Source organism: Phoxinus phoxinus (assembly GCF_949152265.1).
Source record: "Phoxinus phoxinus genome assembly, chromosome: 17".
Taxonomy (NCBI): domain Eukaryota; kingdom Metazoa; phylum Chordata; class Actinopteri; order Cypriniformes; family Leuciscidae; genus Phoxinus; species Phoxinus phoxinus.
In genome coordinates, this window is record NC_136892.1 from 28583728 (window position 1) to 28605244 (window position 21517).

Genomic DNA, 21517 nt, shown 5'->3' on the forward strand with positions numbered 1-21517 from the left:
TCTCTCTCTCTCTCTCTCTCTCTCTCTCTCTCTCTCTCTCTCTCTCTCTCGCTATATATATATATATATATATATATATATATATATATACAGTAGATCTACATCTATATATCTGTATTGTGTTTACCGGTCGATCTTTAACACTGTTTGTTGTGGCTTGATCTCATAATCATGCGTCTATTATTATTATTATCATTAAATATATAGTGTTTACCGTAACATTCACAACTTCAATATAGTTTTAAATCTAATAATAATATACAATAATGATAATAATATAGCTGCAAGCACCAATTAACAGGGTTCAAATGGTTTAAGACCCTTATGACACACACAGATTTTGTTGTAAATTTGAAATAAATGACAGGTCACAAAATGCTTACTGCAAGTGTCCTCTTTATAACAAAATGTTCAGGTTTCATTGTAATCATAAGGTGGCATAATTGCACAAACTGATACCTCGGCACTTGAAATGGTAAACTTGAACAAATTCACAATTTTCACACACACAAACACTTTTTCCATGTAGATAAAGATATTTGAAATAAATGATAGGTTAAGAAAATGCTTAGTTCTTCCCTTTATAATTTTCAGGTCTCACTGTTGTCATTGCAAAAACTGATACCGAATCTCTGAAGTACAAACGAAGAGGTAAACTTTCACAAAATGTGATTTGTAATGATATTATAATGATTTGATAATGTCTTAATATGAATCCAAAAAAGAAAAACCTATTAGTGAGCATAATGAGCCAATGAGTGGTCCTCCGTGTAATAATGTTATAATAATGGCTATTTCCGGGAATCTACCTCAGGAATAAAGTATTTTTTACCTTTTTAACTGTAATAGAGGCAACTAAGGGAATCACAGTTCTAGAAACAATAAAAAAATCACTCGATCGGAGTCACTCGCTTACCTCATCTCAGTGGGACGTCTGGACTAACTTTGTAGATGCCAGCAGTCACATATCAGATGCGCTCAAAAACAGTCACGACGTGTTCAGAGGCACACAAACACAGATTCAGAAACACTTTCTGGCTGTGAACCATGTGAATGTGTGAGAGAGGCTCCGGGCCGCGGTCCAGACACTAAATGAAGGGCAAAATGATGGTGGAAGTTGTAACCTCGATCGGCTCCACAGGTCAGACCTGCACAAGCCACAATAAAGAGAGGTCAGAGGTCATGGATGCATGAAGAGCACAGTGATATTGGGAGATCAGAGGATCATATGTGTACTCTACAGAGGAACAGAGAGCAAGAAAAATAAAAGTAGAAAGATTGAGAGAGGAGGGTAGATCTGGCACTGCCGGACAAAACAGATGGACCCGAGAGATGTGCCGTCATTTATTTGACGATCTGTCATTTATTTAAAAATATCAACACAAGTCAAAACAACAACATAAAATATGGCACCTGCTCAGATTACATCTTTTTTAGATTAATTTTAGATTCCACATTCACAGCCGAAAGACAACCATTTTTAGCTAATAACAAACTACTCAACTACTGTTTTTCCAGTTGTTTACAAGATTGGTCCTATAATATATGTGAGCAAAATCAGTTTTATATTTCATTCATACATGAAAACATAAAATACATTCATTATTCAGTCTTAACTGCAGTACTGAGACACTTACCAGTGAAAACATGGTTGTGTGTTTAGCAGACTTGTTTGTCTACTGTTGAGACTTAATTTAATATAGTTTCTAACAGTCAACATTGATAACTTAAAATATATAAGATTAAATATATCTCGCAATCTAGGTATAACAATAATCATAAAAGGAACCTAGAAGGTGAATATAAAACCATTTTGTCAAGATTTTTTAGAGTGGCCTGGCAACTGTGGATATAACTGATATTCCTGATATGGAGGAGGATCTGATGAGTCGGACTGATGAGAAACTGAAGGACCGAATTGACCAGGAGATCCAACGTAACTAGGAGGAGCAAACGGATCCGGTGGTCCAGGGAAACCAGGAGCCGGAAGCGGACTCGGAGGAGGTCCGTAGTAGGCGGAGGCACCAAACTGACCAGGTGGGGCAGATGGAGGCATATGAAGTGGGCTGGGGTTCACATTGCCTCCCGGTGGTTGATTCCAGCTTCCAAAATCACTGTTTGTGCCACTTTTTGCACCTGGTACAGACGGAAGAGGAAGAACCACTACTGGGAATATGATCTCCGGGTCTGAGGCGTACGGCACATCCAGGTAGACCTAGACACAAAGCACACATATATGTTTTATTTATTTATATTTAGCTTTTCGTAAACACGGAAATATTGATAACAATCACAATATGTTCTACAATAAGTGTCAGAAACAAAACCTCCCCCCTGCCCTCATTCGTAGAGGTTATAAGTACAAGTCATACATATTTTTCTCCAAGAAACTAAATGTGTAAATATAGTAGATATGTGACCCTGGATCTTAAAACCAGTCATAAATCGCACGGGTATATTTGTGGCAATAGCCAACAATACATTGTATGGGTCTTTATGCCAAAAATCATTAGGATATTAAGTAAAGATCATGTTCCATGAAGATATTTAGTAAATTTCCAACCGTAAATATATAAAACATGTATTTTTGTGAGTGAATGCCGCACAATCACGAACATAAATGCACAACTTTAAAGGAGATTTTCTCAATGTTTCGATTTTTTTTGCACCCACAGATTCCAGATTTTCAAATAGTTGTATCTAGACCAAATATTGTCCTATCCTAACAAACTATAAATAAATGGAAAGCTTATTTATTCAGCTTACAGATGATGTATAAATCTCAATTTCAAAAAATTGACCCATGTGACTGGTATTGTAGTCCAGGGTCACATCTATGAATATATAAATATGTGAGGAAAAATAAAATAAACAAAAAAGAATGAATAAAATTACTTTGAATATGTATACTAATAATATATACATACATATACATATCATACATGTATATACACCTATATTTAAAGAAAACTATACATAGCCTACCTACATATCTATGTGCATTACATGCATTTACACACCCCATATACCCACACAAACACATTTATACTTATACACCTGCATGGCAAGCACGCATATTAAAACAAGAAAGTCACTCATATCTGTGTAGTACACACAGAAATGCCAATCTAATATATTTGTTCACTTTATTGTAATGATTGACTCTTGTGTCTTTGCTTTAGATGCTGAAACTCACCCTGAGTCGGTACTCAACCTTGATGACCTTACAGTTTAGGATAGAGATGGTAAGGCTGGGAGGAATGGACAGCACTTTTGTGACCGTGTTCTTTGAGTGCGGCTCAATGCTTTCCCCTTCCTCTTTAAAAATGTCATGTTTGTGAAGTTTTCTCCTTCCTTTGGCGAGAAAACTGTGTTTTTCATAAAGACAGTATTTTAGCTTGATTGCACGGGATGAATTGTTCTGAACTTGAGCCAAAACTTTCAAGCCCTCTCCTATAGGGAGACACAGAAAGACACAATTAGGTCAATTGAAATTAATTGATAAAATATCAGAAGAAAATATAACTGTATATTTTAATTATTAATTCAGAATCATGTTACACACAAAAATACACAATTAAAAATGCATAAAGAAAAGTGTACTGATAACATTATGATTGTGTGCAGAGCTTGACATTAACACCCACCATATCGATTTTTAGCTACATATCAATACCAAAATATCTGAAACGCTTCCAATGCTAATTTTCTGCAGTATAGATACACGATACCAGCTGCGCTTTCTCTGTCTCTCATCTCCACGACAGCGAGTGACACACAAACCCGCCTCCTCTCACTCACTCATTGGTTTCATTTGCTCCTGATGAATATTGTTGGTGTGACAAGGCTTCAATTTCGGCGTGGGATTGTCCATATTGAGCATAGTTTTACTAATTCCAGCACATTCCTATCTGCACATAAAGCCGCCTCTCAGTATTGAATGGAGTAATTTTTCGCTGCTTATTGCAGTAAAAACAGTCAAAAACACAAAATATTGGCAAAATGCCGGTCTTGGTGAGTAGTAGGGCTGTGAAACGATTAATCGCATCCAAAATAAAAGTTTGTGTTTACATAATAAATGTGTGTGTACTGTGTATAATTATTTTGTATATACACACGTGCATGTATATATTTAAGAATTTTTATTTATTTATATATAATATAAATTATATATAAATCTATATACAGTATATACATGCAAATATTTCTGAAATATATACAAGCATGTGTGTGTATTTATATATTTAAAATAATTATACACAGTGCACACACATTTATTATGTAACACAAACTTTTATTTTGCATGCGATTAATCGCGATTAATCGATTAACAGCCCTAGTGAGTAGTCACGTAAACACAGTCGGTTCTGTTCTTAAGTGAACGTAAACGGTTGAAAAAGAAAACGCATGTGTAACAGTATAACGGATCTGTGCGTCAGGTCTTAAAGTGACAGCAGCCGAATATCCCTGCTGCCAAATTAAGAGATAATAATAAAAATATCTGTATGGCAGTTTTTCCCTTTGGTATCGATGTCAAAATTGTGGCCAGTGAAAATGCTGAGTGGCCAGTAACTTTGAAAAACCACTAACCACAGTGGCCGGTGAGCAAAAAAAGTGAATGTCGAGCCCTGACTGCATGTATACATTTTGTTTAAGCCCTGTAAATTATGATTTTCCACAACAAGTCTACGAAGCCCTGCATTGGGGGGGAACAAAACAATACAAAAACAAGTAGAACCAGTTATACAAGTGATGAGTGGGAAGATGGACTTATGGGTGAAATGTGATATGAAATGTGTAACTTCCTTGTCAATTATTACAATAGCTGATTTGAAAAGACCGCATTTGTCATCTAAATACTTGCTTGCATGAGTAAGCAAGAAATCATGGAAATTGTCCATCCACCACTCGCCTACTCCACAGAGCTGTTTGATATTTGCAATTTTACATTTCATCTCCTTACAAAGATACATAAATGGTTGCTTCTACAATAATCAAACTTTGAGTTTATTGACAAATAGAAAACATGAACACTGCTGAGATGTTATAATAAGAACTATATTTTTACCGAGGTAGTATCCCATTTTCTCAGTGCTTATGTCCATGGAGACATTCCCAGAGGAGAGTTTCATTTTTTTCTCTTTGCTTCCATTCTGAGGCATCTAAACAAGACAAAACTGGTAAAACAGAGGTGACTGAACCCCAAAATATAGCAGAGGAATGTATAGTATAAATTAGAAAGACCGTACATGGGATTTTAGACATTATCTCACCGTTAGTTCAGGACTGAACACAACATGACTGGAGACATAGTGAAACTCTGCTTTGGCTTTGCTAGAAACACGCATTGACCGGGATAATTTTGTCTCCAAAGTGTAGGCAATTTTTCCAATTGCACTTTTGAAGGTTGGTGGCAAGTGCCTATAAGAAAATAATGCCATGTATAAATATAGAAATTCAACGGTGATTCGCACTCAGAATTCAGCGTTTGTCTGTTGTTTTATTTTACACAAGCGGAAAAGCGTGTGTAAATACTGAGTAATTGTACAGCAGAAAGTAAAGTCTCATTAAAAGGATCATTAAAAATCTTGAGAAAATAAATATTGGCAAAAGTAAAATGTTCTATTTTATTAAAAATACACTATGTAAATTTTGGCCCTCTGGCGGTTAAAAAACAAAACTTCCTCCATTTTGCGGAAGAACATTGTTTTGGTTGTGCTTCGGCACTGAGTGACTGTATGAATATGGCTATTCTACTGATCATAAAACAGTTACTACTAGGCTTAAGAGATATAACCAGTTTAGGAAGGTTCTCAAGCTGATTAGCCGAAGATGTTACAGTAGCTAAACCCATTAATGGATTCCAGCACAGCGCTACAAAAACCATAATGAAATGAGCCTTAACAATAGATAATGCTTTACAATGAACTCTGTTATAGAGCTAAATTTAGCAATTTATCTGTTCAACAAACTAATCACCTGCTGAGTAATAAAAACACCATCTCCACATCGCTTTTACAACATTACATATCCCTCAGTTCTCGCCATCTCCGAAAACCCAAACCAATGTTGATTCTTGTTTTATTACGAGCTTTGTCGCGTACTGTTTTGCAGGCAGACTCTGCTCTATTCAGTGTTTTTAACTTTTTTTTCAGGTGATTCCCCGGAGGTTGGAAATTTAGCTGCTCCATGTCAACCTTTCTCACTCGTTGTGAAACGAACCTCAGGCACTCACACACCAGACACGCGTCAAAGTAGCCGGAGCAACTTTTTATTTATGGATATAATGAGACACGCACGGACAAGTGACGCAAGTACGCGATTTTGCGTAAAAAGCATCCTACTCGGCCTAAAATATGAACAGTTATAACAGGCCTTACATCAGGCTTATAACAAGACCGATTATTTATCTTGCAAAGTGCACCTTTAAATATATTTTAATACTTTAGAAATATATTAAATATGTGCTGTCAAGCCATTTAAAAAAATATTATTAGGCATAATATTCAAAAGATTATCCACCAAATCAAAGTTAGTGTGGCATGCATGAAGTAGGACATTTCTGGATATTCATTTGCATGTATTCAATGTGTAAATACAGTTCTTTAGTACTTTTAGCTTGATGATTACACTACATTGAGTCATTTTGTTTGTTTGTTTGAAAATAAACGTTTAAAAAATATGAAAAATTAACCAACAGATTGCAATACTGAAAACACTATGAGAAATAACATTAGGCTACTAAAATAAAATAAAAATTAATGACTTGTACATTTGTACAACAAATACATTTGTTTTAAACTTTGTTCTTCAAATTCTTGTATTTATATTATATCGGGCTTCCTTATTGCCATTGACCCACATACACATTTAACTTTAAGAGATGCAACAAACAGACTTACTGTGGAGGCAACTGAAAGGTGAAAGGATAAACATGATGACCCGGTGCCACAACCGAAGAATCTATCAAGTCACAAATCAAACCAAAGATCAGTACGTTTTTCAGTTTTCAAAGATCAATTTGCATTATTCGTCTAAATTGCAAACAGACTTACACGGCTGTCCTGATGGATCTTTTAGCATCTGATGGTCTACAACACAAAATAACGCTGGTTAAATCTGAGTTCGACAAACTGTAACATAAAAACTACAGCTGAAGTTCCTCCTACCATTTGTTTTGTCCTCCCGAACGAAAAACATCTCCATGGAATAATACTTCTCCTTATCAGAGTAAACAACCGTGGTTTTACCGTAATGCTCGCTCCAGGACACCTGTGCTTTACCTTTTATTTTCACACTCAAAGACTGCATTTGCGTTTCTTTTTCTACTTCCAGAAGGACTTGTCCCGATATAAAATCCCCGCTGGTGAAGGTATTGGTCTCATTGATAGGAGTGTAAACAACAGAAATGTTTTTCACAGTGAGAGACATCGTTTCTCCTGGTGTCAATATCCGCGTCTGACGTGTGAACTCAATGAAATATCGCTTTATAGTCAGGCAAGCAGGACTTGTGGAGGAGGAGTTGAAAAAGAAGCCGATATAGGTCGGACACTATATCGTATTAAGAAACGACTCACCTTCAAAGTAGACGAGAATGCTGTTGTGGTCAGGGGAGGACTGAGATAGGTGCAGTCCAGTTTCACTTCTCGTAGTCAAGGCAGGTGTTCAGTTCCTGTGAAAAAAACTGGTCCAGTGGGTGGAGTATCATGGAGCCTTTCTCAATCTGTGTTCTTGTCTGTACTTGTGTTCTTTAGGGTTCACGGGGTATGGAAAAGTATGGAATTTGATTTGAGTAATTTCCAGGTCTGGAAAAGTATGGAAAAAAGAAAGCAGAGTATGGAAAAATATTTGCATTTCCAGACTATTGCCCGTTTAGTTTAGTTATCTATAATAGAAAATCTAATGAATTTTAAAAAAATTATTTAAAAAATGCTGTGCATTCACGAGTTCACACATAGGCCTATCAGATATAGTAATTTATCCCCCCTTTGACTGGGATAGAAAACCAGTCAAGAGTGAGTTAATGGGGTGGTGGAGGGATGCTGTGAAACTGTCATGATGGGACACGGGTGATACCGGCTTAAATCCACTTTTTGGGGTGAAAATACTGACATGCCTAAGATTTTTGCACAGTAGTAGTGTATATGATAAACTTTTTTGTGCCCTAAGAAACTATTCACATGTGCACAGGAATTGTTTTGCATGCTTGCGCATTACAATTTCTAGTTATATATATAACCGTCTACTGACACTACAGCAGAATATATATAAATAACTGTCTTAAAACCATTTTTTGGTGGACTGAAAATACAAATTTTGCTTTGGAGGTCTCCTACAAAAAACGCTTTCATTTTCTCATAATATAGGCTACATTGCACATCACCACATTTTTCATGATTCTCAAACACAGCTTTGATGATTCAGTCTCTTTAAATCCCACCTTATAAATATACAACATTGTAGTGTACAGTTGTAGAGTAATCCATTGAGCTGAGGGTAGGCTTGGGCGATAAAGCCTGGCTGTTATTGTCAATAATTCTCATTATGTTTGGGTACTGCAGACCGTGTCTGTGCGGGGGTAATATTGCGCAATACCAACATCGTCTTAAACTGTTAGCAGCGTTCTGTGTGCTCGTCACCTTGTGAGTTCTTTCTTCCAGGAACAACTAGCAAGAGCGTTCTCCCCAAGAACACAAGTCCGTTGTTTGCATTCTTGGTTTTGAGAAACACCTACAATTTTCTCCCATGGCCTCATTGTAAAGTGTCCATCGTATGCACACTTCAGAATCTCGCTGGAGGAAGTAGATAATCTGGGTACTTCTTGCCAATACATTTTTCGTACTGTGAATTCAGACATAGCCTACTTCCTACATACTATTTTTCACCAACTATGTAGTAGTAGTGAAGTATTCGATTTAGGATGCAGATGTCAGGTGTGGGGGTGGTGAAAGGAGACAGGACTCTCAGGTGTAGAGTTGATGGGCTTTTATTTAATAATAAAAAAAGACAGAAAAAAGCACAAACAAAAACTACCCCGAGGGGGAAACCAAGAGACTTGGCTTTGACTTGACACATGATGTAACATTAAACAACGATCCAGCACAGGACTGAAAACACAGGGAGAATAAAATAGGGAGCAAACAAGACAGGTAACAAGGGAGGACAGGTGGGGCAAATGAACTAATAATCAGGTAAAAAGATGGGCGAGGTTAGACAATGGACAGGAGAGCACATGGCACAAGGAAACACATGACAATCCATGTGATCACACCAAACATGACTAACACATGAGCACATCCCAGCAAACACAATCACCAGCCATGTTCCCTAACAAAACAATAAATGAACACACAGCTAATGAGAACTTTAGCACAAAATAATAATTTTGACACAAAATAATAAGCCACAAAAGCATGACAACACAACCTGCATGCAACACAGCACAAGACAAAACATGACATGAAAGCCCATGAAACAAGGCACAGACAAGACAAAACCGGAGTGTCAGGGCTCTGTCACAAACAAGAAATAGAGACAGAAGTGACAGAATCCTGACTGCCAGTGTCCCTGCTGGTCTATGGAACTGAAAATATTAGTGCATGCTCCTCAAATCGCAACTTGTTTAATGGATTATTTCGAAAAGGTAATAATAAAATCTCAATGTTAAGCATAAACTGCAACCGTTCACATTTTCAAAACAATGCATAGTTTGTGTAACACAACTCATGAGCTGTATAGCTTGATAGATCAGGCATTCAGACAAATAAGGATTAGGGTTGGGTATCGTTTGAATGTTATCGATTTCAAATATTTTCTGTAGATTACTGATGATTTATGGCATTGTTATGGCAGGTGTTATGGGTGTACAGAAGTTAAGATACTGAAGCTGCACAACTCTGCTGGGGGAAAAAATTGGATCTTTAAACCGAAAGTAGCTGGTTTAAGCTCTCAGGCTGGCCAAGCTGGTGTTCAGCTGGATTTTAGCTGGTCTCCCAACAAACAAACAAACAAAAAGTGGCCAAATCCCCTCTAAACCCAGCCTGAGAGACCAGCTAAAATCAGCCAACCAGCTTAGGCTTTAGCAGGATAAGTTCAACTTGAACACCACCAACTTCAACCTGCACCTACACAAAAAAAACTGTCACATGCTCAGGAAAGTGATAACATCTCAGTGACAAGGATGAGTTTGAGGTGATAACGGTCCAACTGATTACTCATAGGTAGATTCTTATTCCAGGTGGTTTGAAGTAAACCTTCCAGGACCTTGTCATCTCAAAATGTCATTAACGAACTGAAGAGCCAAGAGTAAAAGGCCATGATAAGATTGTAAAGAGCTGTAAAGAGCCCCCTCACCAAGCCCAGATCTTAGTGGAGTCAAAGGGTAAAGCACACCGGAGGAATCACAGACACTTCCTCCTGTAGAAGAACCATTCACACACCAAACACAAACTGATCTGGAACATTGTGTCTAAAGATGCACTTCATGCCCAAGAAAACATCCCAGCTGAGCCAACTGCTCAAAAGCTAGCATCATACAAAGATATGGCCGGATTTCCAACCCCAATCTTAAAGGGTTAGTTCACCCAAAAATGAAAATAATGTCATTAATGACTCACCCTCATGTCGTTCTAAGCCCGTAAGACCTCCGTTCATCTTCGGAACACAGTTTAAGATATTTTAGATTTAGTCCGAGAGCATTCTGTCCCTCCATTGAAACTGTATATACAGTATACTGGCCATGTCCATAAAGGTAATAAAAACATCATCAAAGTAGTCCATGTGACATCAGTGGGTTAGTTAGAAGTTTTTGAAGCATCGAAAATAATTTTTGGTCCAAAAATAACACAAAATAAGACTTTATTCAGCATTGTATTCTCTCCCGGGTCTGTTGTCAATCCTTCACAGTTACGCTGATGGCGTAAGACGCTGATGACGTGTTATCTGGTGCGCCTCGAGCTTCATTTATAGACTGAGGGAAACGCACGCTGTAAAAGTGTCTCATCCGCGACATGCACATTTACGCACCATTAAAAAAATGATATCCACGCAAACAATGTAGAATAGCTTGAATATAGCGTGCGTCTCCCTCAGACTGTAAACGAAGCTCGGGCGCACCAGATAACACGTCATCAGCGTCTTCCGTCAGCAGCGTCACTGCGGAGTCCTGAACGCAGATTCACAACAGACCCGGGAGAGAATACAATGCGGAATAAAGTCTTATTTTGTTTTATTTTTGGACCAAAAAGTATTTTCGATGCTTCAAAAACTTCTAACTAACCCACTGATGTCACATGGACTACTTTGATGATCTTTTTATTACCTTTATGGACATGGCCAGTATACTGTATATACAGTTTCAATGGAGGGACAGAATGCTCTCGGTCTAAATCTAAAATATCTTAAACTGTGTTCCGAAGATGAACGGAGGTCTTACGGGCTTAGAACGACATGAGGGTGAGTCATTAATGACATTATTTTCATTTTTGGGTGAACTAACCCTTTAAGTGCACTGTTTACGTATACATGTGGAAAATCTGATTTAAATAATGTGTTATTGCAAGGAGTAACTCTTTTTCATTATTAATTTCAGTCTCAATTTCAGTTTTGAATTAGCCTACATGGATGTTATAAAAATGTTTGTGAAATTATAATACTTTTTATTAGGAGGAAATATAGAACAAAGATCTCACTGATGATTTATGACATGTTATGGAATACAGTGGGTGTGTCTACGGAAGTTAGGTTCATATATGGTCATTTATGTATGGTTTCCCTGCGGAAAAACAAGTTGTGATGATACGGGCTCTCTCCATATGAAAGACGATGCTCAACAGGAAATGAAAGCCTCTGTGTCTTTAATAGGCCTATATCGATTACCTTCGATTCCAATAAAATTGAAGTCAAACATTTAGATATCAAACATATTTATGTCTTTTTGCTAAACATTTCATTGCTGTTGCCTGAATATGATCAAAAATCAGCAGCCTAAACTTACACAAGGAACTTTCCCCTTTGGTTTTTATATGATGATGGGTGGAGGGTGAGTAAATTGATGAATTGAAGTGTTCACGTCCACTTATAAAAGTAGCAAAAGTGAATCGAAAATTGTACCCTTTTTTTTTTTTTTTTTTTGCTAATTATTATTATTTGGACACCATAGTATATTTCTACCGTGGTTTGGTTCTGATCGGGAGAAAAACCTAGGACTAGCTATAGGCTAGTTTTGGTCAAAATACAATATGGTGGAAATATTTTCAAGACGGAAATTATCGGAGATATCAGGCTACGTTTTGGTTGTCTTGATGGAATGCCCAATGATAGAAGAACACACTTGTTACAAACGTTCAAATGTTATTATGGTCATTTGTCAAAAAAAAAAAAATTTTGTTTGTTTCGATCACTTTAGCGCCACCATGAGGCTGATTTGGGAAAGGCTTTCCACTAATAATACAATTCCTTACAATGACGGGTTTGAAACCCTAAATTAACAATCCGTCAATAACAATATGGTTACATCGCTTTGCGTTAGGATTAATAATAAAAATCCTAACAGTTTTTCTATTAAAGTCGTGATGGAAAATTATTTTAAACAAAACTACTCACACACTAGTTGTTCATGAACCAACAGACTGCGCAAATGCTGCTGCGGTTGATGCTCTTGAAGCGCCATATCATGTTCAGTGACGCATTATTAGCTCCACCCACAATGCAACGCAGACAAGGGAACCTCCAAGACAAGAGGACCAAAACGGTCTACTAAAAAAACCTGACATTACGCCGATGATTATTTCATTCTGAGGACATCGATTCATCGACATTTTTTAACTCGACATATTTCCAAGTAGACGGAATCCGACCGCGACTCTGAGAGGTTTGGATTATCTCTAGTCTCGATGTGTTGGTGCTTTCAGCCTCTAAAACACCATAGTAAGACCAGCGGCGTCAGATAAACAGCGTCCTTTCAGCAGTATTTTTTATCCAGGACATCTTTAAAACCTAAACTTCTGTGTGATATTCTTGGCTGCCGATTGTTTGATAACTTTATTACGCGATTTATTTATTTGGCTGACATTACAGTCAGCTATACTTTCCAGCCATTCTCCTCGTCGGGGAAAAAGCGACGCCCTCAGGCCGCCGGTGGTACTGCAGGTGCCGGTGAGTTGTAAGTGAGACGCTGGGAGTCTGAATAATTTAACTGTGGAAAATGAGCTCAGAGGAGGCGGCAGCTCCAACTAAAGCTGGCACAGAGGACGATGGCATGTCCTGGTGGTACCGCTGGATCTGCAAAATGGCTGGTGTTGTAGGTGGCATATGTAAGTATCACACGTGTTGTTGTGCACATAAAATGCAGAATAACTATATATCACCCCTGAGTCTTTCTGCACTGGCTCCTGGATTCACATGGGTGTGTATCCCAGTGTGATGGTATTTGAAACCTTGTTCAACAAGGATAAGGACTTTCTTACACACAATCATGTCCTGTGCTGGACTTCTTGTGGTCTCCCATCCTTGATTATGGCATATAAAAAAAAAAATAGTGCTGTCAAATCGATTTGACAACACTAAAGAAATATGTTCACATTGATATCACTTCCTTAGAGGCAAAAGCTGTACAACAGGGGGTTTTTTTCAGTCTTTTAGACACACTGACCCCCAAATGTGATCATCCATGTACGAGGGACCCCCATCCTCAATTTAATATTAATAATTATTACTATGTGTAAAATGTTATTGAAAAATATTTAGATTGCATTACATTATTTGTTTTTCTTCCCATAGTAATTTATTTTGACTTTATTTTTTATAACACATCCCCAGTTTAAAACCCTCTTCTGTAAAACATGAATACATGGATTATTATCATTTTTGGAGGGATGAAGGCAAATTGGATCATTGCTTTGAACTAATACATTATTAATCTGCCAGCATGTCTAATAAATCACACCTTCACACAGTGACTACCATAGACAATCTGTCATGGAGAATTAATACCTTCCAATATAAGTACCTAACCATAGTTATTGTGCCATGGTAATACATATTCTTTGAGATAAGTTTGAGTATCATGCAAATTGGCTTGTATATTAATATGGCAGTCCTTCATTATTAAATATCAAAATGCCGGAAATGAGATCATATAGTGATTTAAATATCCAAGCACTTTTAATCTGTCATATTTTGATAAATAAGCTGTGGTGGTTTGTATGAGGACTTTTTTTTGTGTGTGGACACTGTCATGGTAACACAGGTGTCATAGCAACTGCAACTTTCTTTTCTCTTGCTCTTTTCTTTCTCATCCTCAGTCAGGTTTTGTTAGGGATCACTATGTGTTACGAAACAAGTGATTATTATTGTGCAAGAGACCCACATCCTAAAACTTAACAGCCGTGTGTGTGTGTGTGTGTGAGTGAGAGAGAGAGATTGACAGTGTGAATGACATGTGAGAGAGCATGTTGTGTTTAGGGATTAGGAGATAAAATATACAGTTTGTACAGTATAAAAATCATTACGTAAAACATGGAAACCCAGCGTGTGTGTGTGTGTGTGTGTGTGCGATCAGTCGGCATCAATAGCTCTCTGTTTTTCTCTACATATGCTGAGACACAGATGACAGAAACAGCTGTTCATCAAAGCCAACAAAAGCTTGTTTCATCCAGGAAAGCAGCTGTCCGCTCCAAACGCCTGTCCTTCCTCTGCGCTTTAGAAACTTTCTGTTATCAGGTTCCTGAAGCAGCCATTAAACAAATGTGCATGTTCATTTCTTCATTTACTTACTACAACCCCTTTTCAGGAAAATATTTATTTTAAGTTAATATATAATTAATTTTACAATACATTTGCATATTCATAGTTCTTTGATAATTAATAGTTAATTGTCACATGACATGCAGGTAAACAAATAAAATATTTCGTCTTTTTTTATATTCGCTTTGATTTATTTAAATTATTTATTTTAATTTGTTATCATTTAATTAATTATCAGCATAGGAAACCCTGGGCTATTACTGAACCTCAAATTGACCACGTAAGGACTCCAAAAGTTTTTTTTTTTTTTTAGAAAAACACATTTTGATTTACAAAAAATAACAATTTTGATTTATTGTTAACATGAAATGTACATACATTTATTTTCTCTCTCTTTGTTTCTAGCGTGTGCAACGATGGGCGTTTGGAACTGTGTGACTGTGAATCCGTTAAACATCGTGGCCGGAGTTTGGATGGTGTAAGAACTTGCGTTTGGGTTCCCACTGTTTATTAATCCATGTGGAGAAGCCAACCATAGGATGAAATGTCTCCTTTTTGTCCTCCAGGATGACGGCGTGTGTGTTGTTCCTGTGTGAGGTGCCGTTCTGCTGTCAGTTCGTTGAGTTTGCAAACGTAATTGCGGCGCGTGCCGACCGCCTGAAGCCCTGGCAGAAAGCCCTGTTTTACTGCGGGTGAGTGAGTGAGTGCAACTACAGCTGATTATTCATTGCCTAGTAAATGTTACTGTGGTGGAGCTAATAAATATTTACTGTGAAACATGTGGGGCACGTGACAACTGCGAAAGCCATTCGTCCCACTGAGCTGTTTTTTGTTGTTGTTGTTGTTGTTGTTGTTTTTTGTCTCATAGGAGATACAGTATTTTGTCCTCTAAATGTAACCGTCTAAATCAATTAATTGAAAGGATTGGTTTCTGTATGAAAATGTCAAAGCACCCCATTGGTGTGTGTAAAATTAAGAAGTAAATTCATCTGTAATAATGATTAGTAAATATTTAGGATTAAAATAAACAATACTTTTACAGCGTTTATTAATCTACGTTGAGTTTAATTTTTGCTTGTAGAAAATTACTGCTACATTAGAAGTTGCATAAACTAACGTTAGTTAACACTACCATGTTTTTGAAAGATGTTTCTTCTGTTCACCAAGGCTTTATTTATTTGATCAAAAATACTGTAAAAACAGTAATATTGTGAAATATTATTACAATTTAAAATAACTGTTTCTATTTGAATATATTTTATAATATAATTTATTCCACTGATCAAAGCTGAATTTTCAGCATCATTACTCCAGTCTTCAGTGTCACATGATCCTTCAGAAATCATTCTGATTTGCTGAATTTCTATTATTATCAATGTTAAAAACTGTTGTGCTGCTTCATATTTTTTCGTGGAGGCCATGATGCTTATTTTTTCAGGATTCTTTGATGAATAGAAAGTTTAAAAAAAAACAGCATTTATTTGAAATAGAATATTTTGTATCATTATGTCTTAACTGTCACATTTGATCTATTTAATGCATCCTTGCTGAATAAAATAAAAAATCTTACAAACCCCAAAGTAAACGGTATTGCATTTAAAACTGTTACCCCGGTCTTGTTGTTGTTGTTTTATGATCAGAATTACCACTGATGTCACTTTCTCCCTCAGGATGGCGCTGTTTCCCATCTTTCTGAAATTTTCCTTGACAACTCTGTTCGGTAATGCCATCGCTTTTGCTACCGGAGTGCTGTACGGACTCGCATCCCTCGGAAAGAAGTGGGTGCATTTTTCCATTTGCTTGCACATAGAGCAAAACATTTTATTTTTTCACTAAGGCCCTGTTTGCACCTAGCCTGGTTGACACCAGACCCTTCTCAGTTGTAACTGAGAGCGGGTCTTGGGAAGGTTCATTCACAGCCCATTTCCAAAGGGGCGTCACCAACGGACCTCAAATGCCTCTGGGCGCAATTGGATAGACCTACAACCAATCAGAGCGATCGTCACCGTGTAAAGCCCGCCTCAACGTTTGTGATTGGTGCCTCGATTTGGAAAAATTGGAAATGGGCTCTTGGCCAGACGGACTTGCAGAGCAAATCTCAAATTTGCCGGAAGTTCGTCAGGGTTTTCCCAGGCTAGTTTACACCTGGTATTAAGATGCATTTTGGTCGAGTAGATCACAAGTAGCCTAATAGAGGGACACACACCTGCTGTTTTAATCCGTCTCTTCTGTCCACTTTCAACCACTTCTGTCCTGATTTCTTCGAGGGGAGGGTCTATGGGCAGGGAAATGTATGGGCTTTTTCAGATCTTTCGATCTAATGGACGAAATAAACTTACATTAGCGCACCCAGACACACGGAGAGCATCAGCTTTCGTTTCTGCTCTGACAGACACAGGACCAGCCGAACACTGTGAGTGTGTGTGTGTGTTAGAAATCAGGAAATGCTGAGAGAACTTTATGCTTGATAGGTTTTTCATCTTCAAACAAAACTTGGGTCTCCAGCCGACAGTTTAAATCCTGTCTGGCTAGAGCACTTCTCATAATGTTTACAAGTTAGGTCAGTATGCGGAGAGTAGACGGACTTTAATGGCCATTCGCCCACATGAGCGTTTACATTACTAAAGTATTCCAATCAAATGAGTTTTCGACTAGCTCTAGAAGTGGTTGAAAGTGGACAAGCTCAACAGGTTTTAGACCCTGTTTGCATCTGTATTTAGCGTCGTCCACTTGTGATCCCATCGACCAACACGCATCTTAATACCAGGTGTGTTTTGCTTTTATGACCTTTATTGAAGAAATGATTGAAAATTGTGCGCTCTCTCTTTTTCAGAGGCGACATGGTGAGCTACGCTCGATTGCAGCACCAAAAACAAGGAGACGAAGAGAAAGTTGCAGAAACGACAGATGCTTCTGTGCCGTGAATCTCTCCTCGTCACCGCCTCACTTCTTCCTTTCCCTCTCGTCTTCCCTTAACATGACTAGATGCATTACCTGAGGTGCTTCACGGTTTGTTGGGATGTGTTTAAGCTAACCTTTGACGACTGATGGCGTGAGTCAGTCACTGGAAATCAGTTATCTGGTTTGTTTGTGTAGGATTTAGTTAATAAAATGGGTTTTACGTGAATATTTTCATTTGCGCTCTCGTGCACAGTTTATATAATTGCATTTTAATTTATTTTTATCTGACTTTCTAAAAACCAACATTTTCATTTCACTTGACCAAACAGCTGTCGTTTCAGCTCTCGTATCAAACCACCTCAACTCAAGCGCAGGGAATTGGAAATTTGGCCATTGGGATTTTTTTCCACCCCAGAATTCTTTGTTCTGTAGATGAGGGAAAAAAAAGGACAAGATAAGGGCCGGTTCTCACAGAATGCGTTTTTATATTCCACTGCGCCACTTTTCCATTGTTTTTCTACGTAAACACATGCTAGACGGACGTGCTTGACCGTTTTGCAGTCTCACTTCACGTTCCATCGGAGATTTCCTACTTCCCACTTCTGAAGTCGTGATTACGAGATCATCGCATTCAAGTGCTTTGATGTCGGAAAGCACAGGAACCATGGAGGACACCAGATTTATTCTTGACTATAAATTGGGGAAAATCTTATTAAAGCCAAAATTATCATTTGCGTCCTTTTTCGGTCCATTTCGGTCAAATACAGGTTATTTTTGCGGTGTATAATACACTTCAAAAGATTATTCAGATAGGTAAATACGCACTATTGAAGCTGTTGTGGAAATTCTCGCCAGAAATTGTTCTTCCCTCCGCCATATTTAAAGTTTGTGGCCCTCCCGACTCAGAAACTTGGGTATCAAAATGATCCCAGAACTTCCCAGTGGTAAATAAGACTTGATGTCCAATTTTTTACTCGGAAACTCGTGTTTTTATGATAATAATAATACAACAAGGCAGCATTAGATCGACTGAGGACGCATTCCGACGCAATGCTCTTTCCATTCTGTGACAGTTGAGCTAAAAAATAAAGATGGCGTCTGAAAGTTGCGGTTGGTGGTCAGTTCGTGTGTAAATGTAAATTTTTGACCAACGTTTTGATGTAATTTCTCGTGAGAAATTACTATTGTAGTCATTAAATATTTGTTTAGCTATCTTCGAAGCTCTCTGTATTTTGCTGTAGATCAAAACCGTAAACACAGTAACACAGTCTTTTGTGAGGTACCTTTGAGCGCAAACACTTCCTGCAAAGTCAACACCTGTAAGGCAGCGAGGCGACAAGTCGGCTGTCTAAGTTTTGCGTTTTTCCCCCCTACGTCACTAGCCTGCGTTTTGAGTTTTTAACCGCAAAAATGCGTTCTGTGTGAACGGCCCTTAATCCTTTAAAAGAGCAAACAAACTTGTATTTTAATGTGTAAGCATGGTCAACATGTGTTTCAGCGTTTGCAGGTGTGTTTAAGGCCACTGCAGGGATAAAACTAGCGTGTTTGTGTGTTTCGTGTGCCTCTGCTAACTGGCCTTTACCCAGAATCCTTTGCTGCAGAATGTTTGCTGTTCGTAAGAAATGGTGGAATGTAATTTTTCTACACGCGCTGCTCTAAAATCTCGCCGTCACTTTCTTTATTTCATGTTTGGTGAAAGATGTGCGCTTTCTGGTCGTTTCCTTTAAAAGCTTGTGTGAGTGTTACTCTGAATGATGCGTTTCTAGTGGTTTACGTCCGGTCTTCAGTCTTAACTTTCCTCTAAAGCCATCTGTCCGTTGCTGCACTGAAGAAGGGCTTCTTTTCCGGAACAAGAAACGTTTCGGTTTGTTGATGACGTGTTGTTTGCTTATTTCTTCATCTCTGAGCCAGTCTCAACACTGACCACTGGTATGAAAGCCAAAGTTACAAAAGAACTATAATGTGGAGGTCAGAGGTCATTCTGTCCTGTTCTGACCTTAATGTTCACGCTGTTACGTAAGGAGGCTTGTTTCCACCAGGGAATAAAAAAAGGGATTTTTTTTCTCTTAATTGCGAGTTTATATCTCACAACTTCCTCCGAAATCTGTCAAGCATATGCCTTGAATGTCACCCACAAATTTTTTTTTTTGTGTGTGTAAGATGTATTGACTCATTTAAATTTGGTTAATTTTGAACAAAAAAAGTTACATAGTGTGCCTTTTTAAGCACATTTATTTATTTAAAATACATTTATAATTTTTTTAAATTGCATTAAGAACAATAGGAATTATTAGGCATATGTAATGAGAATTTGCTAAATTGTGGTCTCAATTGTGAAAAAAAAGAAAAGAAATTAATGCAAAATTAATATATTTTTTCCTTTTGATTTTGGGGTAAATTGTGACCCGAGTGTGTTTGTGAGATTCACCCATATAATTGGTCAAATGCGTCCTTGAAATGTTTTTAGTAAACTTTTCACAATTTTCCAAGTTTCAATTTTTAAAAAGCAAAACTTTGCATGCACTGTAAGTTAGTTTAGCAAGTAAAACCATTTACAATAACACTACTTAACGACTTGTTATACAGTTAAATCTCCACCAGCACACAAACCAGCTCGCATCTTATGTCTACCTTGATACATTGAAAGAATGAACTTACGAAATTCAAGTTATGTCGGAAAGATCGTATTTTTGAGTTGAACGCACATGAACGCCACCACAAAGTTGTAAATACAAGCGGAATATCTCAATACTTAAAGGTTTTTAGCAGCGAAATTATCAGGCTTTTTTATTTACAACAAAATAAGCTAATTGCCTGCACAAAATGATAGCACTGTAATATGACATTCATATGTAACGATAAAGTTTACACACAGTGACTTCATACATTTATTAGAAACATAAAAAAAGCAAAACACACCTGATGCACATTTTGTTCTTAATTTTCTAGAAGTAGAGTTAAAAACCTTGCTATAATTTTGTGTTGATAATTATGAGAATGTACACCGCCATCTTGTTCCGGCGAAAGTTAATTGAACGCACCTGACATCGTAAATACGACTTCCCAACTCGTAAATACGACTTCCCAACTCGTACTTACGACTTCCCAACTCGTACTTACGACTTCCCGGGAGGACTTGAACACGTCATTATTTATCACTAACTTCGTTGTATAATCCCTCCAATAGCCTTAGTCCATCTGTCGAGGAGTTTATAACAAATCACTATGATATTGAAAGCAGAATTGTCTTAAAGATGGAAGTCTAGTCTTGTGATCTCAATAATCACAATATCCATGGCCTGACAAACACAACACTACTGACTGAAAGAAGGGAAGATATTTTGAAACACCAAACTTTGTTCCGCACAACCTAAACTTGAATATTTGTTATTAGCTGTTTAGCGGTGATCTTGTCCCTATGTGTATTAGTTTTGGATCAGTGATAATGTATCTAATTGACTTTGCAATGATGTATACAAAAAGGTCTGAGATTGAGACTTTTTTTATTTCCTGTTTTCCTCATGAGCTAAATAAAGGCATCTGTCTTTGACTTCCTCGTTTGCTTGTTGTTTTTATGTAAAATCTAAAGTATAATTCAACTATTACAAATATTAAATTGGTGGGTGATACATCTTTTTAATAATTAAGAGGCATCTTGTGCTCAACAAGGCTGCATTTATTTGATGAAAAATGATTTGGTGATTTATTGTGATCAATGTTATCAAACATTATCAATATTAAAAACAGTCGTGCTGCTTAATATCCAGTGTTGGGGTGACAAATTAAAAGTAATGTGAGTTACATAATCAATTACTTTTTTCAAGTAACGCATTACTTTTAAATTTATAACAAAATGTATGTATTTTACTTT

The 21517-nt window shown here is 37.4% G+C and overlaps 2 protein-coding genes across 7 annotated transcripts; one reads left to right on the forward strand and one right to left on the reverse strand.

Moving 5' to 3' along the window:
- Positions 1 to 1329: 1329 nt before the first annotated feature.
- On the reverse strand, positions 1330 to 7694 carry LOC306985090 (arrestin domain-containing protein 3-like). Its single transcript, XM_079586992.1, has 7 exons — positions 7170 to 7694; positions 7056 to 7091; positions 6903 to 6963; positions 5274 to 5421; positions 5069 to 5162; positions 3197 to 3453; positions 1330 to 2215 (listed from the first exon to the last, which is right to left on the reverse strand). The coding sequence occupies exons 1-7, from the start codon at positions 7429 to 7431 to the stop codon at positions 1817 to 1819; spliced, it is 1257 nt and encodes a 418-aa protein (XP_079443118.1). The 5' UTR covers positions 7432 to 7694; the 3' UTR covers positions 1330 to 1816.
- Positions 7695 to 11822: 4128 nt separating this feature from the next.
- Positions 11823 to 21196, forward strand: cacfd1 (calcium channel flower domain containing 1). 6 transcript variants are annotated; one of them, XM_079585832.1, is made up of 6 exons: positions 11823 to 12040; positions 13078 to 13313; positions 15151 to 15223; positions 15312 to 15437; positions 16416 to 16523; positions 17579 to 21196. In XM_079585832.1, the coding sequence occupies exons 2-6, from the start codon at positions 13205 to 13207 to the stop codon at positions 17667 to 17669; spliced, it is 507 nt and encodes a 168-aa protein (XP_079441958.1). In that variant the 5' UTR covers positions 11823 to 12040; positions 13078 to 13204; the 3' UTR covers positions 17670 to 21196. The 6 variants fall into 6 exon arrangements, with proteins under 6 accessions (XP_079441958.1, XP_079441955.1, XP_079441953.1 ...); XM_079585829.1 differs by lacking the exon at positions 11823 to 12040 and adding an exon at positions 12621 to 12871; XM_079585828.1 differs by lacking the exon at positions 11823 to 12040 and adding an exon at positions 12700 to 12927.
- The last annotated feature ends 321 nt before the right edge of the window (positions 21197 to 21517 follow it).